Source organism: Pinus tabuliformis, chromosome 6 (assembly GCF_031772625.1).
Source record: "Pinus tabuliformis cultivar Carrire ecotype Pingquan chromosome 6, CPIR1, whole genome shotgun sequence".
Lineage (NCBI taxonomy): Eukaryota > Viridiplantae > Streptophyta > Pinopsida > Pinales > Pinaceae > Pinus > Pinus tabuliformis.
In genome coordinates, this window is record NC_142292.1 from 80761468 (window position 1) to 80780328 (window position 18861).

An 18861-nucleotide genomic window follows, 5' to 3' on the forward strand; every position below is an offset into this window, starting at 1 on the left:
AGCTTGGGTTGAGTTACTAGTTCCTAGAAGCCTTGGTTGGACAAACGCTCTGGAAGCCTTGTAACATATTGGGTTGAGTTACTAGTCCTAGAAGCCTTGGTTAGACAAACGCTCTAGAAGCCCTTAGTGGGTTGAGTTACTAGTCCTGGAATCTCTAGTTGGACAAATGGTTTGGAAGCCTGACATTAGTTATGGGTTGAGTTACTGTCCTGGAAGCCTTGGTTGGAACAAACACTCTAGAGCCCTAGAAGGCTTGGGTAGAGACCAATTTGGTGATGGTTTGTGATGTCCGACCGTGAAGTGGAATCATTGTTTGATGGGTTGAGGTGGTTCGGCCTCTGGAATCCCTAGTTCGGTTTTGATGGATTGTTCCATGAGATCCCACATTCATGCTTGGAATATGGCACGAGGGTGACTGGCTAAAGAGAGATTTGGCTCAACCATGTCTACGATCGGGTGGTTCATGGAAGTACCAAACCTGGTTAGCCTTTGCATCATTAATAATAGGTTATTTCTTCGTGTTAATTCATGAGTATTATACTAGTTTATATGTCGATTATATGGTTGTTGTTTCCTTGGTATTTCTGTTGTTATTATACTGGTTATGAATATGAATTATGACAATGGCTATATATGGCTCTCATCATGTTTTTACTTGTAAATGAATTAACAATGTATCTATATCCTAATAGACGATAATGCAGTTAATGTGATAAGGAAACAATGCCTCATATACCCCTATGCTCAGCTCTATTGTTAGGACCTGTAGATTTCATATTTGTGATATGTTTGATGAAATGCATGTCATGGCTAGTAAGGGTCCAGTCTAGTCTTTGTTGATGTTTTTGCATATGTATCTCTGTTCCACTATGAAATTTCATTTATAAAGGTGTCATTGAGTTCTAGGCAGTGACCTAAGCTCTAACCCTGAAAAAGTGGCACAAATCTCAGAGTTGAAAGCATAGCACTAGAGAAAAAATTCCCTGGAAGCTCCCTTACCCTTTCTGTGGGAGCTTCTACAGCCTCCCATATGCACCCTTGTCCATATCAAGGGAGCGGCTAGAGGTTTGATGCACTAAAACTTCAGTTGGTCTCAGGGGCAGGTTACCTGAGTGGTTGGGATGGCTCCTGGGAGTTTTATTGCTGATGTGGAAGGTGTATGTGGCATGTTTCCGTCGATTCCACTTCCTTAAGGTGACATAGGAGGTTGAATCCCATCATAGTGGCCTCTCATCGCATATTTACCCCGGTTGGGTGGTTACCTGGGTAGACGTGGGATGAGGTTGTTACATTAACCAAATGTTAAATCCCTGTAGATTGCTAAACTTCTATCTGGGTTGTGTTTTTCTTTACGAGGGCAACTATTGCACATTTATCAAGGTGTAGGAGGAGAAGAAAACTTAGGTTTTGAAACAACAAACTTACGTATAACACATTTTAAGACCTCTGCCAAGACAAACAATATATGGAGAAAGTGTCAGGCTAGGAAGTAACTCCTTAAGGCAAAAATGATTCGTGTTTATTCCTTCAAGTAAGTCTTCATTAAATACATGAGGGAGAGACTGTTCAGCTCATCTCCTGATGACTGTTCATATTACTTTATCTATTTACATTATATTCACCCAATCATGAGGATTAGGTGTCAACATTCCCCCCCTTAATCTGAAGGGATGTTGGTGAGTCCAAGCATCATTCTGAATCGTTCAAGCTTTTCTCTTCCAAGCGCTTTGGTGAAGATGACTACAATTTGCTCATTTGTGGAACAATGACGAAGATGGATTGTTTTGGCCTCAACATGATGTCGAATTAGATGATATTTAGTATTGATGTGTTTTGTTTGATCATGGAACTTTGGATTCTTGGCCAAGTTTATTGCAGAGGTATTGTCAATCATGAGTGGAGTTGATTGTACTTGTTTTACTTGCAAATCTTCAAGAATTTTCCTGAGCCACACAATTTCTTTTGTTACTTCAGCTGCTGCCATGTATTCTGCTTCTGTTGTGGAATTTGCTGGAACTGATTGTTTGTGTGATCGCCAGGAGACAGCTCCTGATCCAAGACTCATAGCATATCTTGAAGTAGATACCCCAGTTTCTTGATCTCCATCGAAGTCTAAATCAGAGTATCCAATCAAGTTGAAGTCGTCCACCTGTGTATACTTGATTCCAAAGTCTTGAGTTCCCTTCAAGTACCTTAGAACTCTTTTTGTAGTAGACCAATGTCCCTCACAAGGCTTTTGCATAAACCTGGAGAGGATTCCAACAGCAAACGAAATGTCTGGTCTGATAGTAGTTAGGTAGTTGAGACTTCCTACAAGCTGTCTATGCTTTGTTGCATCCTCAAATTATTTTCCTTCAATAGATGTGAGCTTTAAGTTTTGTTCCATTGGAGTAGTAAGAGGATTGCACTCTGTCATGCCAAACCTATTCAACAGATCTCCAATATATTTCTTTTGAGAAATAAATATGGACTTCGGATGTTGGGTTACTTCAATGCCAAGATAGTAATGAACATAGCCCAAATCAGTCATTTCAAAACTTTTCCCCAATTCCTTCTTTATGGATGCAATGTAGCTTTCATTGTTCCCTGTCATCGAATGATCATCTACATATACCACAAGATATACAACTATTTTTCCAACTTTCTTGACAAATAAAGTTGCATCATCAAGATCATAATGTTTGAAATTGAGTTTCAGAAGATGCTCAGTTAGTTTTTCATACCAGGCTCGCGGTGCTTGTTTGAGGCCATACAAGGACTTCACCAGTTTGCATACTTTATGTTCATGTCCTTTCACAGCAAATCCTTCAGGTTGGGACATAAAAACATTCTCTTTTATATCTCCATTCAAGAAAGCAATTTTTACATCCATTTGATGGACTTTCCAACCGTTCTGAGCTGTTAGGGAAAAGAGTGTCCGAATGGTAGCCCATTTTGTTGTGGGGGCAAAAGTCTCCTCATAATCGACCTCTTCCTTCTATGCAAAGCCTTTTTCCACAAGCCTAGCTTTGTTCTTGTCAAGTGAGCCATCAGTGTTATGCTTGTTCTTGTAGACCCACTTGTAGCCAATTGGTTTGGTTCCTAATGGAGGATCAACCAGCTTCCAAGTGTCGTTCTTTATGAGGGCATCATACTCCTTTTGCATTGCTTCTTTCCATTCATTGTGAGAAGCAGCTTCTTTGAAGGAATTTGGTTCAAAATCTGTAGACAAGTTCAATTCAAAATCATAAGAAACATCCATATCAACAGGTGAATTAGAGTCATCCACATCACGTCCATTTTGTCGGTTTGAATTTCTAGTTCCTGTCTTTCCAACCTCATCAAGATGAACACTTTCAAGTGTCTTTGTCAGCCACTTTGGGGGACCTTTCTCAGATGGTCCAGGCTGCTCCATTGATTGAGTTGGGACTAAATCAAGATTGAGTCTCCCAATTCTATCAATCACATCACTTAAAGCATCATCCATTGTTGGAGTTTCATGTGGGGGAGAGTGTTCTTCAGAAGAAGATTCCACATGTTGATCTAGTATAGGAATCCCCCCTTCAAGATGTGGAATCTGATTATCAAATTCTTGAAATGATTTTGCTTTTACGAATCTATCCAAGCAATCAAGTTGCCGCTCAACAACATTGTCAGTTTTGGATGATTCAAGAAAAATTACATCTCTAGATACAACAAACTTTTTATTTACTTCATCATAGAGACGGTATGCTTTGGAGGTGTTTGAATACCCCAGGAAGATACACTTACGACTTCCTACACCAAGTTTGTTTCTATGTACCTTTGGTATCAAGGCATATCAGGTGGAACCAAAGACCCTGAGATGCTTTACCGAAGGAACATGTCCATACCACATTTCATGAGTCTTGTTTCTAATAGCATTAGATGGACATCTATTTTTTATATATGCAGCACATAGAACAACATCAACCCAAAACATTATCTTTACATTTTTGAAGAAGAGCATGGATTGTACCATATTTAAGATTGTCCTATTCATCCTTTCAGCTACACCATTCTGTTGGGGATTATAAGGTATAGTTGTTTGATGTTTGATCCCATGTTGGCGAAGATAGTTTTCAAATTCATTTGATGTGTATTCTTTTCCATTATCAGTGCGAATAGACCCAATATGAGATTGTGCATCATTTTCAATCCATTTATGAAAATCCTTGAATGTTTGAAAAGCATCAAATTTGTTCTTCAATAAATAAACCCAACACATTCTGGTGTAGTCATCAATAAATGTCATCATATATTTATTTCCATTTGCAGAAGGAACAGGCATTGGACCACATAAATCTGAATGAATGAGTTCAATTTTTCTATGTGCTCGTGAATGTGAATCATGAAAAGACTATTTGCTATGCTTTCCTAGGATGCAAGCATCACATTGCTTAAGTTTCCTAGGAATTGTAGGCAAACCAACAACACCATTTTTCTTCAACAAGCAAAGACTATCATAGTTCAAATGTCCAAATCTAGCATGCAATAATAAACTTGATGGAAGTGTACTTTCTTCATGATGAGAATTGTATGAGAAATGTTGTGCATGAGTAAAGGTTCCTTGCAACTTGAGAAGCCTTTCTCCTTCTATTCCCCTCATGACAAGTGAGTGGTCAGATGCTTTTCTTACCTCAAGCTTGCCATCAAACATATGAATGGAGTGACCTTGTTGGCAGATGTAGACCAAGGACAGCAAGTTTCTCTTGAGCTGTGGGAGATATATAACATGATGTAGAAGAAAGTCTAGAAGACCAGGCAGTTTAACCCTGATTGTGCCAAGCCCTGATGGCTTGATTTTTTATTGGTCTGCAAAGTATACTGCTCCATCAACATTGTCTGTAAATTCTTCAAAAAGATCTTTTCTATGATTCATGTGGTAGGTTGCTCCTGAATCAAGCAACCAATCATTTTTCCAAGAAGCAAGTGAAGCATTAAATAAATCTTCATTTACTCCAATGTTACATTGTGCCACAACATAGTGAGCGGATTCAAGTGCTTTACCTTTGCCTGTATCATCAGTTTTACCTTTATGTTGGTTTCTTTGTTGCTCAATTTTGTCCCATGGTAGCTTGCATGTAGAGGCATCATATGATCCATTTCTTTTGCAACGAATGCAGTGCAAATCTGCCTTTTCTCCTTAAGAGTGTCTGCCCCCTGCCTCTAAAATATCTTCCTTTTCCTCTTCGACCACCTCTTCCTCTTGAAGAATCTTGAGCAAGATGCTCTTCTTTATGAGCAAGGCACACAGCCTCTTTAGAAGATTCAGGGGTTGTCTTCTTTCCAAAAGCTTTCTCTCTTTCAGCAAACTTTTTCACAAGAGAGTCAAAGGTGATATCTTTGAGATTACCATTTGCTTGCAATGACTCAAGATAATTGGAGTAAGTAGGATTAATTGCCTTGAGAAAAGCGATAAGAGGAATATCCAATTCAACCTTAGTGGATTTAATATCATGCATTATAGACTTTACTTCAGATGCAAGAGCAAGAAGATCATTATTTTGCAGTTCAAGATGAAGAGTTTAATCATGAGTTGAACAACTTCAAGTGTAGAATGTGAGTCATAGAGTTCTTTTAGCTTTTGTAAGGCTTCAAAGGCAGTTGAACATGACAAAATATGGCCACTCACCTCTTCATTTACAGATGCTATGATTAATACATAAGCTTTGTTGTTCTTGTTTTCCCAAATGATGAGCTCTTTGTCTGAGGTAGGCTGTACTGATTCATTATCTTCGTTTCTGACACACACTCCTTTCCACAACTCATTGAAAATGAGGGTGTGTTTTATCATCCAGGACCATTTAGGATAGTTCTCCTTGCCAGTGAGAACTATTCCCACCATGGATATGATTGAATGCATATTGTAAAAAAATACTTCTGTTGATAGAAAAATACTTCTGTTGATAGAAAAATACTTCTGCTGGAAAAAAATGCACTGTAGTAGCAATATTCTGAAAAATGAAGTTATGGTAGCAATATGGAGGAGGTATGACAGTTTCAACACAGGATGTTTAAATTCAAAGATTCCAGTCGTTATTTAGTGAAGTAATAACCATCTTTATTTTTCAGAAAATGGAAAATTTGTAATTTGAAGACTTTGCTATCTCTTTCAAGTAACAGGTGGGTCCGATGTCAGCTCAAAAAATTGGAAAATTTTAATTTCTTGAATTTATCAGCCAACATTATGAGAACAGTGAGATCCGGTAGAGATATAATCAAATCCAAAGTAAAGCGACCGGTTGTCATCACAAAACTGGCTTCTCTGGTTACTGAGATTCATTATACGGGAGTCATTTATAGCGGAGATATATATGGTGTCAGGTCACAACGGACATCGAAAACAAAAGTGTTATTTCAACATATTACACTGTGGACGGAGAGCAGTGCTCAACATTTGCTGCGCAATGTGGTGGAGGAACAACATTTGCTGCGCAAGGTGAATACTAAGAAAGCCAACGTAACAGTGTAGCAGTGTTCACCTATGTATGGAGGCCAACGGTTTGAACGCAAGACCTCGTTTGTACTAATACAAAGTCTTACCAACGCGCACAGTTTCAAAACAGAATCGCAGGACCTTCTGTAGCTTTTGGCACTCACGCTTCGCAGCACAGGTCTGGAAGCTCTAGGGATTCCCCACGCAACCCTCTCCTGGATATGGTGAAGCCTCCGGTGAAACCTTTGTGCGGTGGAATGAGAGTATTTAGTGTGTAGTGAAGACTGGGAAGAACAAACAGTAAAACAAAATGGGCACAACAGACACGATGAACTCAGAGGTTTTGAAGGAGGAAGAACCCATTCTCATGAAGAACCCTAAGAGGTTTTGTATGTTTCCAATAAAATATAATGAGGAGAGCAGAGATATGGGAAACAGTGCATAGGAAGTGAGCAGCGTATGGAAAAACAAGATGCAAAGGAACGCTTCTGGCGTTGTAGCAGAGGAACGTGGCAGCAACGTTCAGGTCACTGCGTGGAGCAGCGTTCAAGCCAGTGCGTGGAGCAGCGTTCAGTATGCAACATTTATGGACAACACTTTGTATGCAGCGTATTATGGAGCAACGTATGGGCACCAACGTTTATGGAGCAGCGTATGGACAACGCTTTTGAATGGAGAGCAGAGGAGCATAATAGGGAGTTACAAAGGGCATAAAAGCTAAAAAAATGGAGTTGGCTCTGATACCATGTCAAGCTAGGCAGTAACTCCTTAAGGCAAAAATGATTCGTGTTTATTCCTTCAGGTAGGTCTTCATTAAATACATGAGGAAGAGACTGTTCAGTTCATCTCCTGATGACTGTTCATATTACTTATTTATCTATTTACATTATATTCACCCAATCATGAGGATTAGGTGTCAACAGAAAGAAATAAAAAGAAACCAGTATTTGAAGAATGAAATAAAATCACACCTTCCAGTTACATATATATTGGTTTTGCTAATTAAGAGGACCATTTGTATTCCTAGTGTTGCCTTTGTTTCTAGAGGAATAATCCATGGAGAATTTTAGATTCTGTTACTATACTATTCTACAGAAATTTGATTTATATATGAGTTGAAGGGAAAGTACACTTTGGACAAATTGTTGATACATAGACAAACTATGTACTGGTATTAACCTGTAAACATTAGGAATGTGGCAGCCACCTTACAACATCATCAAACAACCCAATTTTCTTCAAATTGACTAAGTGCAAAGGAATTTTGTGCACAATTCTGTCCCAAAAAGCATCTTCATTGAATGATTTATTTGGCTTAAACACAATTTATGCTATTGAGCTTATAGTTGGGATGTTGTTTTTCTTCTCACCAATCCTCAACTAGTTCTACTTCTTTAGTCTATTTCAAGGCTTTCAATGGGTGGATTCCCTGATGGTATAACTAATATCAACCTCAAGAATAATTATGATACGTCTGGATGTTGTGTGTATTGACATATTGAGCTTGTTGATGAAATAAGTGTTCCATATAACTTGGTTGTAAGACCCATTTCCTATAGGGCCCCTTCAAGCTAGAGTATTACACTAGATTTGTTTGATATTGGAATTGGTTTTGATTATTTACCAACCTAGATCCATTTTAAATCTAGCTCTATCAAGCGCCAAGAGAGATGAAATCTCTCAAGGTGCGAACATTTCCTCAAGTTTTGCACTCCAAAGATTTGCACTCAGAAAGAGGGTTTCACCTCAAGAGATGACATTTCCTCAAGTTTTGCACTCCAGAGATTTGCACTTAAAAAGAGGTTTTCACATGGAGAGATTTGATCCTCTCAACACTTATAAATCCATATTTAAGATGGATCTAGGTTGGTTTCAATTATCTAAAATAACGTAACTTTGTTTTACATTTAAATTATTCTTCATTAATTTTCCTCTTTTCTTATAATGGATTATAGTTTACAAATTTGAATAATTTGAGTTTAATTAAATTACGCATCCATATTATACACTCATATTTCTAATAATGATCTTAATCTTTTATATCTCTTAAATATTCATTATTTCTTACTTTGATAAAAAAAAATCTCACACAAATACATTTTAACAATAATATCTATTTACACAATTTATTGAAGCATTGTTTTCCCTTTAAAATATTATTATCATTAAACATTTGCTTTTAACTTAGACAAAAACATTTATAATTTACATAATTTATATATATGAGATACCAATTAATTTTTACTTACCTCACAGGAGAGCATTTTAACTATCATATCAAATAACATGATTTATATTTCAGAAATACTTATTGGTTTTACTTTAAGAAAATTTAATTCCCATAAAAATATTTTTAACTATCATATTAATTTGATTAATTTATATATATAATACTAATTACCTCACAAAAACACATTTAACCATGATGTCAATTTACTTAATGTTTGTAGGCAATATTTTAGTTTTGTAACTATTCCAATTTCATGCAACATTTGATTGTGTTTTCAGATTTTGGCAAATAACCTTATATGATTTTTTACATTATAGATAAAACAAATTTAATATTTTTGAGAAATGAGATGTTCACAAGTTTTATAGCTAGAATGAGGTGTTGACAAGTTTATTACATGGTCTATATATATTTATATATATTTAAATTTGTTTCACGTGATAACATCTCCTCTGGAGGCAATAAGCTTTTCCAGATTTATCCATCATGCAAGAATAATAAGAAAACAAAACACAATTAAGGCCCCTTCATATTTGTTGAGAGTTGGTTTTGTGTTCAAAGTCCAGTCATAGGGAAATATTTGTTAAGCAAAGCACAATAGGAATTTTCTGGTTCCTCTCCACAATGCTCGTAGAGACATCTAAACATCATCTTTGCCAAAACTCACCAAGAAAAAACATCATCACATCATCTTTGCAATCAAACTGTGAATCCTCCTGCAAACCTTCATAGGAATTCAATGGTACTCTACACCGTGACACAAAGTATCCGAAATAGCAAAAACTGAAACAATAGATTAACCAATGTTTACATCATTCGCATTCTCTTCCTCTGAATCACTTAGAACTATTAGCTCAGAGTCCTTTTGGAGTTCAGAACAAACATGCTTGGAAATTCTCTGTAAAGTCTGATTACGTCTCAAGAATGAAGAGTCAAAACCTGGCATCATTATTTGTTGAAAAGTCGAGGTTCTCACTTCCACTTTCTTCCTGATTGATACTTGGATCTTCATCATCTCCATTTGTATCATTTGCACTGTAGTTGATGGCTGGCACAGTTTTTATATTCCCTGACAAGGTCCTCACTTCCTTCTTGATTAATACTTGGATCTTCATCATCTCCATTTGTATCCGTCGCACTGTAGCTGATGGCTCGCACGATTTTTGTATTCCCCTTTTTCCATCCATGGCATAGTATTTGCTGTAGATGATAAGATAGCACCACCTAATCCCAAATAACTATCTCAATTCCTCTTTATTCCAATTTTTAAAGGCAACTGACTTTCAAATATACCCTCACATTTAACCTGGTTCAAGTTTCCCTGTTGATGTGTAATTTTTCCAATTGAAATAATGATCGATCTATCTGGCCGATGCCAAGGCTCATAGAGCCAGGCATAACCTTCGAGCTTTGGATACCATCTCAATTCCTCTTTATTCCAATTTTTAAAGGCAATACTCTCACATTTAATATGGTTCAAGTTTCCCTGCTGATGTGTAATTTTTCCAATTGAGATAATCATTGATCTATCTGGCTGATGCCAATGCTCACGGAGACTGGCATAACCTTCAACCTTTGGATACCAAGAAGCATCTGGTTTCACCTCAACTTCAGTTACGTCCTTAGAGTAGTTTTTCATCTGCCATATTAGATAATCATAAAGTTTTGACAGGTTAGGAATTAGCATAAATTTGATGTTCCTTTATCATCCTGTTCCCATCAAAAAATTGCAATAAATTACTTACAAAATTAATGATGCTGTCCATTGAATAATTCTCCTTGCACATAGGACACTGCCACTGCATGCGCAAATAAAGAAACTTTCATTTCTTATTTAAAAGCAAATGAAAATTTAAATAGCAAATAGTTGGAGAAATGGTTAAAGAAAGTGTGAATATTTCATGCCAGTGAATTTTCTAGCATGTTGGTCATACAAAAGATTCTAGTTCAAAACAACCCAAATGAATACAAGGTTTGAATTTACCAGAAGATTTTCTACGGGTTAGACCTGTCCGGAAAAACCCCAATACTCGAGAGAATCTTCTATAAATTGCCAAACAGAAGAAAATAATAACACAACAGCAATTTGGTCTATAAATAAATGATTTTGACTAAATCATGATTCAGAGACATCAGGAGTGTTTCCTAAAATTTCAGAATTCCACAGAATAAGCTTTTAAGGAAAGTTTAAAATAAGACATACACAGCAGTCAAGCAGTCAAAGATATGTCTGAACAAATAACACGAATAAGCTTTAAAGCATCAAAATGTCCAAGAAAATAGAGATCAAAATCATGTTTCGACAAATCACTGAAGTTAGAAAAGAAAAGTGCAAATTAGTTTATACTTTAATGATCTTTGAACAGTTTGTTCTATAATATATCAGTGTTAGATAGGGATGCACTTCTCAAAACTTATTTTGACACGCTCTTCAACAGCAATGCATTTTAATCCTTCAGATAATTCTCAAAATACTTTGTAATGCTAAATAAAAAAGATAAATTATAAAAGTCAAAGGAGAGGCATAAAAAACACTTGTAATAAGGATAATAAACACAAGTTTACAAACCCTAATAAGAACAAAGGTGATGGTATATTGCCAAAGGACATATCCAATTGCAAAGTTGTAGGGAGTGATGATCTTGGAGGCAAAGGGATTGGTCAATTCTCCAAAAGTTATCAAACGTCATTGGAGGGGAAATAAATGCCCTCAAATAGTCACCTTCAATGCCACCTCAGGGGGATAGTGGACACAGCTTACCCTATCCATAAAAAGAAACCAGGAGACTCACCATTTCTTCGATGATAAGTTAAGGGGGTTTAAGTAGCTACTTCCAAGTTCCATGGTCAAGTTCTGTTGGAGTCACTAGAAGAGAATCCAGATTTTCATTATGAATTTTTCTCTTCAAAGAAAGGTGAAGTTTAATCTTTAAACCCACCAAGAGGTTGACTAATATACTCCCGGGCAACAACACCAAAGGCGTTGCCTCAAAATCTAGGGCTCACAAGACAAAAACTAGACGAAGGGACAACAATGAGGTGTGGCCCACTGTCACCATAGCCACTACCTCATGCTCATTTATGTACTTTCACCACTAGGGAGGCTTGCCCTTATTAGGTCATCCATGAGAGATGTTAAATCCAAGGGATAAGGTGACAAGATAGGTTTGTAGAGGACAACTCTTCCTAAGAAGAAGGCTCATCAAGCACGATGGGGCAATTCGCTTCCTCTAATGAGGCCTATTCAGGGGATGAATGATATAGAGCTTTAGAAATAGCAAGCCAAAAGGATCAACCTAGAGTCACAAGGCCAAGAAAAGGCTTCCAAACAATCAATACCTTCAAATTAAGGAACGAGAAGGGAAAACTAGGGTTTTTCTGGAGCAAGATCTACCTAGGACATAAAGAATTTAGCTTTGAAATGGATAGATTAGCCACTACAAGGGGCTAATTTTGATGCAACCAACACTCCTTCCAATGTTGAATCCTTCCACAAGTCAAAGTCTTCAACCCTAGTAAAATTTCATGCCCTAGCGCTAGCTAGCGTCTTATCCTCAAGGGGTCAAAAATCAGATTTAGAGAGACATAATGTGATTTAAGTGAAGTTTGTTAGGTGATCAACAAAGTTACCAAGGCTAGGGTCTAGCCCTTGGGATGATGGAGTCTATGGGAGTGTAAAATATGCTAAATTTTGGCAAGGAGTAAGGGAATAATAAAACCCTAGGTTTCAAAACCCTAGCTATCACTTTGGTGAGGGAGCAAAGTCAATTGGGAGAGCTAGTTTAAAGATTCACCAATGGGATTGCCATTCACATTCTATGGGTGAGTAATGCATACAATGCTATCATCTAGATTCAATACAATGATTTTCAACAATAACTAGCAAATTAGAAACCCTAGATAATCAACCATTCCATATATTAGACACACACAAAAAAAAAATATCAAATCCAAAGTACACTTACAAGATAGAATGCATGAACAAGCCTTTATTGCTCCAAAATAACATCTTCGAGACCAAAGAAATAGCTCCAAATAGAAAAATACACTATAAAGTCACATCTCCACAAGAAAACAAAAAGATTGAAAATCTCTAAGACGGCCAAAATAAGTCACAAGTGATGATGATCCAATACAATGAGCCTATCCTCTATTTATATGAGGATTAGGACTAATAGTAAGCCTAACAAAGACCCTAAAACAAGTTTGATGCTAAAATGTCCTAGAATTACAAGCCAACAGACTAGCTATATCAAAATGTGCCCTAATTTGTCCACACATGTGAGTTGCAGGCACTCTCATGCTAATGTCATCAATAGTAAATGCTCCAAATGCCATGTCCAAGGGTGATGAGGTGTCCAAGAAGGTGTAGATTCCTGTGAAGTTCATGATTCGAGAGTTGGGGTCCTAAGATCCAGTTGGGGTGCCACAAAGTGGTTTCCATAGGTCTCCAACTATTGGAAGTGGCCTCCTCCAGTGTTAGGGCTTCCTTTGGTGCAACAAACCCTCCCTAGTCTCTTAGTGTGAGATCATCCTCATCTGGGCTCTTAATCAATTGTTTTCCTTCAAGTTGTGTCAAGACCAACCTGGGGGCATGCTAGGTCTAGTTGTGTCAAGACCAGCCTAGGGGCATGCTGGGTCCAGTTGTGCCATCCTTAAGAATCCTCAAACTTGGGTCAAATTCAACCAATGTCTTGGGCACTGGGGGTGCTTTGGGACATATGTCATTGATGATGTTGCTAGGAGGCTCCTTACTCTCAATGCTTCACTTGTTTGTGCCAATGTACTCCTCGAAAGGGTCGGGGTGCATGTGGGGAGGGTGCCCAACACTTGGGATACAGAACCACCTAACAAGAACAACATGGATTCTAGTGAAAGAAACTAGTCATTAGGGACAAAGATCAATAATGCATCTTAGTGAACCAAACTTGAATGTGAAGGAAAATTTAATACTTCAAACAAGGATCCCTTATTAAAATCAGGGCCCTGAACTTGCAAAGGTGTTTTTCCCTAGGTAGGGGTGGCTAAAGGTCAACCTTATTAGGCGCTTCCAGACACTAAGGGGAAGTAGCATTTCCCTAGTCCACCCCTCAATTATTAGGTGTTAGTGAATAGTAATGTGGCAACAGAGGGGATAAGACTTCATTGCCAAGTGTCATGGTCAAGGGTGCCAGATGATGGGGGTATCCACGTCCTGAGTGTATAGATGTGAGGAGGGAGCATTCGTAAATGCATGAGTTACCATTTCAACCTTGGTTTTTCCACCCCTCTTGTGTGCCTTTTACTTCTTGATTTTCCCTTGTATTACCACTTATAGCTCAAGGGTTAGAGCTTGCTTTGTATGAAGTAGCAATTTTATTATCCCTTTAAGATGAGTCAATTTATCGCTCATCGGGGTTGGGACATGCAAGGGCTCCTCTATGATAAAATGGAGCAACATGTGCTCAGGAATTGGGTGATAGACATATTTGGAAGGTAGAGTTCATGCTAGGATTTTTCCCACCCGCTAATTCTTCTATTCTTGGCCATCTTTTGCATTTTAACATTTCTTTTTGTTTCTTTTAGTAGCATCAACCTCCCGGAAAAAAAAATTGGGCCCTACTCAAGGTATGTGAACATATCAGTGCCGAGTCCTGAAGAACCAATGACAAGTTGTACCCAAAGAATGGAGGAGAGATATGGACTTGTAGTGTAGGATGGAAGGTGTTAAGTGTGACATAGGGAAGATGGAACATGTTATCTCAATCATGGTTTTCCAAGTGTGCCCCTCCTATAACCTAGTGGTCCTTAAGGAAAGTCCCAACGGACTAGGATCAAAGATTAACCCCCCAAGTAAGGTGAGAGATCAAGAATGCAATCAAGGTCTGCTAATCATCCAGATCACCCCATAATCCGTACTAAATGCCCAAAGACAAACAAGTATAAGCACTCAAATGCAAAATGATCAAAATACCTTGTGAGTGGTTGCCCACCTTTGCCCAAATGCTAATCTAGATGGGTAAGAAACACATCGCTAATGCAAGTGGGGGAGATATATGGCATATCGTCAATAATGGTGGCTCTCAGGGGTTGTTGGTTGTCTGGCTGACCGGTTGGCTATCAAGTGGAGGACAAAAGTTTTCTCCTATGGGGTTACGCATTTTGTTGGGTCACATGTATTTTTCTTCATAGGGCCATTATCCTAGGAACAAAGCCCTTGTATGCTATAGACTTTAATTAATGAAACAAAAAATTTTGAAGGGAAGAAATTATTTGTACATGTGTATGAGATTGGTGTAATCATTTCCCTTCAGTTGTTATATTCTATTTAAATGTTAAAATCTTACACATTTTTTTGGGTCAATAGATCTAATCTATTGGGAAGCAATTAACCAAATCATTGGGGTTAGAAATTAGCATGGTATCAAAGCACAACTTCTGAAGACTAATCTATAAGAGTTGCACAAGAAGATTGATCCACAAAGCACAAAAAGAATCAACCAGAAGTTAATGTACAAGAGATATTCGTGCAGGAGTCAAAGATTGTACAAATCAAGCCATAGGCAGACACAACTAGGCAAAAAATTGCATTCAAGGTTGGCCATATGTCATACAATGCCTAAGATAGATATCAAAGTGGTAGTTGTCCAACTTTGTAGTAAAGGCTAACCATATGGTGATTGAGAAAAAGAAAAAGGGGGTGGGTGGGTGGTGGGGGCTTCCAGCTTCCACTAAGGTTGTATGGCGAAAAACAAATGAGTTTGAAACATAAAAAGTGGATTGTAGCCATAGGCATCAAGTGCAATTGACAAAAAAAGGTCGTGATGGGCTAGCGCACGAGCTAAAAGTAAATAAATACAACTTCTAGCTGCCAATCTGCGTGTAGAAAACAAGAAAGGATTGTCACCAAGTCCGAGACATGTAAAAAGATCCCAACAATAGCCAAGTTAAGGGATGCAAACACTGAAAGCCATTAGATCATGTGCATGAAGTCGTTAGTGTGTAGGGGTAACCATACACTATTATACATAGCCACAGAGTTCCATATAGTAGCCACAAAAGCCGAATGATGTGTGGAGGTTGATAGAAGAGAAGTTTGGGCTGTAAATTCATACTAGTTTGTACATGTAGTGTAGTAGCATGGTGACAACAACTACAATGTACAGCGGGTACATGGGCATGATATCTATAAGTGCCAACAAAGCTATCAATGCAGCCAATACTGATTAGTGGAGGTCATCCTTCAGAGGAACAGAGGGAGACCTTACCAATTGAAGGTTTGACATAAAATATTTTTTTGTGGGGGTTTTCAAAGGACCGAAACACATAATCATAAGAAATCTTACATATCTACAAACCAGTAGCATTCTTTTTTCTTGTGGGTGCTATGACTTAGCACAAGAAAGTTATTGTCGAATCTAGAAATGGCAACATCTAGTCTTAGATTTGAGGATAGGTTGGATGGAGCATCTAACTTCTTGCCTTGGGAGGCAAGGGTTACCTTGCTACTGAAGGAGATATTGCCTTCCTCACTAAGAGGGAGTGTTGATATGGGGTTTAATGGTAAGTTTCGCTGGGTGAAACCCACGAGATGGAGGTTCAAATCTCATTGAGTATATGGCCTATTGTGTCTTGGCTAGAAGAGTAGGTGACCCCCGAGCAGACGTCTCGGCTCTTGTTGAGGCATAAGTTAATTGCTATTGTGTGCGGCTTGCAGGCTGTTGCACCTAGCCTAGGTTTATAGTGGCAGCCAGTTGGATTTGATCCTAGGCCTGTTCAGGATAACTCTCACCAGTTACCAATTATCCTAGATTAAAAAAAAAGAATAGCTTGGGAAGGTACTTCCAAAGAAGCCTGTGTTTAGGCATGTGAAAGTCACCTAATTGACCCTTAATCTTAGCAATTAATTAATTAAAGTAAATGACTTTTAAAAGATAAAGTGAGTTAATATAATGAAATACAATGGTTATTTACATAAATGAATTAGATGAATCTCAATCATTGATCTAAAGTGTTCTTGAGATCTAATCTCAACCATCAATCACTTTGGAAATTATGGTTGTGGATTCAATCAATAACTCGAACTTTTAAAAAGAAGGCTAGTCTAAGGGAGAATACACATCTTTGAACACAAAACGGTGAGTGTTAGAACTCGGTGATTGGGTGAAGGATATTCATTCCAGTGTGCAGGGTGTGAAGAAGAGTGCAAGGGGCAGTAAGCGATGGGTCCAAATCAGCTAGCAAATCGAAGTACAAATGGTTTGATCAATTGAATTAATTCCAAGTTCTTGTTGCATTAGTATTTTTCCTCAAATGGCCATTACCCCAAGAAGGGAGCCCTTGTATGTTGTAGAATTAAATTAGAGAAACAACAGATTTTGAAGGGAAAATTTATGTGTGCATGTGTATGAAATTGGTGCGATCATTTTGCTTTTGTCGTTATATTTTATTAAGTGTTAAATTCTCATCCATGTTTTTAATTTAGTAGATTTAATCTTCTAGGGAGTAATTATCAAAGGTTGTTGAGGTTAACGAACCAAAGCTCATACTTGATGAGATGAGCAAGAGAGTTGAAGAGGGAATATGTTATAAGTTTGATGAAGCCTTAAATAGAGATGAAGACAAATAAAAATTCAAAAAGGACTTGAAGATGGATAAACAAAGTTGATAGATGGTACAATAATTCAGTTTCAAAAGGGGAAGGAATAGAAGATATAACAAGGCTGCCACAAATTTCTTAAACTTGAAGTAGAGATCATGGTTAAAGACAAAATATGATAGTATTATCTCAGAAGTGACCACAATCAAAGATCAAGAACATAAGCTAGGGCACGGTACTATACTAGAAAGGAAGATTAATGATAATGTTGTGCATGATGGAGAAAAACCTTAAAAGGTGGAACAATATTGATATCCTCATTACTAGGAACGCCTATAATGAATACAGGAAAGTGCATATCAGTAACCTCGTTCAAAGAAAATAAATGGAAGAACCAATGGAATTCATGTACTCAAAAGCCAAGGAACAAGTATATGATAAAACTAAAAACTACAACAAATTGGAAAAATGATGATAATACATGGAATAAAAAGAAAACTACCTAGCAGTGTTAGATTATCAAGGATTGGCACCAATAATAATTACAAATGGATGGATAGATAATTAAGCATGGAAAGCACTAAGAAAAAATAAGAGGAATTCTTACTATTTGAAATCATCTTAGTGCTTAAAGGACAAATCTCTTAAGGAGGGAGGGCATGTTGTTCCCTTATCACAACATAATGGGTCCTATGGATTCATCAAGGCCAGTTGAATCATAAAAGTCAATGTAATGGAGAGAGCTTGGATCTTTGCAACAAGCTCTCAATAGGTGTGACAAATGTGGATTTTAGTGAAGCTTAATTTGATTTCTTTCACGTGTTGAAAACTATCAAATACACCTATATTTCTTTGCGTTCTAATTCCCCTTAGCCATTCCACCACCAGTAAATAGTGTCCATAAATATCGATGAACCTGAGTCCTCCTTCCAAGGATAATTTCATCAAAATAGATAAGACCTTGATTTCTTCATAGCCATAGGTGATTGTGCGCCACTGCACAAAACACACTCAAATTTGATTTTGTGGAAGTCAGAAAGGTGAACCTCGATATTTTGAGGTGCCTTCAAATACACATGAATACTTGAAGTCTCTATTCTTGGATCTACAACAAATCAATACTTTTTCACCTTTGTTGGTTTCTCAAACAGTAGATAGGCTCGTTTAAGTTTGCAAAAGATTTTGTATGGTTATTTACATGCTCCTTGGAATAGGAACTCATTCCTAGTTAGCAATACCACCCATAAAATAAAACATGGAAGAGGTCGATGTGCTTCAGGTCTTACCTCTTGATATTCCAACCAGATTTCTGATGTTTCTTCTGTGTCTTCATACCATACCCCTTTGCCACTAGTGATAGATTTTGTAGCAATACATACCACTTCAGTAAAATAACATTGAACAGAAATCTGATTGATGCTTGCATAATTTTCCATAGATAATGGGCAACTCCCAGGACTCTGCCAGCTTTTTTTGTAGTATATCCCAGATCAAAGATTTTATTGTTTTTTTCGAGGAAAAGTCGTAAGAAATCATGATATTTTAAGGGCGGCTAAAACTTTCAAATATGCTGCCAGTTTGAAATATCCTTTTCCTCCTTTTTTTTAAGAGCTGCAA

At 37.5% G+C, this 18861-nt stretch overlaps 1 protein-coding gene across 1 annotated transcript; it reads right to left on the minus strand.

Moving 5' to 3' along the window:
* Positions 1 to 9342: 9342 nt before the first annotated feature.
* On the minus strand, positions 9343 to 18818 carry LOC149257357 (uncharacterized). Its single transcript, XM_089369630.1, has 3 exons — positions 18531 to 18818; positions 10412 to 10465; positions 9343 to 10305 (listed from the first exon to the last, which is right to left on the minus strand). Exons 1-3 carry the CDS (start codon positions 18678 to 18680, stop codon positions 9910 to 9912), a joined length of 600 nt encoding a protein of 199 aa, XP_089225756.1. The 5' UTR covers positions 18681 to 18818; the 3' UTR covers positions 9343 to 9909.
* Between the last annotated feature and the right edge of the window lie 43 nt (positions 18819 to 18861).

Coding starts and splice junctions, on each gene's coding strand:
- LOC149257357 (XM_089369630.1), bottom strand. CDS start 18,680: ATGGAAAATTATGCAAGCATCAATCAGATTTCTGTTCAATGTTATTTT. Junction 10,466..18,530: donor TCTGGTTGGAATATCAAGAG/GTAAGACCTGAA, acceptor TTGCGCATGCAG/TGGCAGTGTCCTATGTGCAA. Junction 10,306..10,411: donor TGGACAGCATCATTAATTTT/GTAAGTAATTTA, acceptor CTAATATGGCAG/ATGAAAAACTACTCTAAGGA.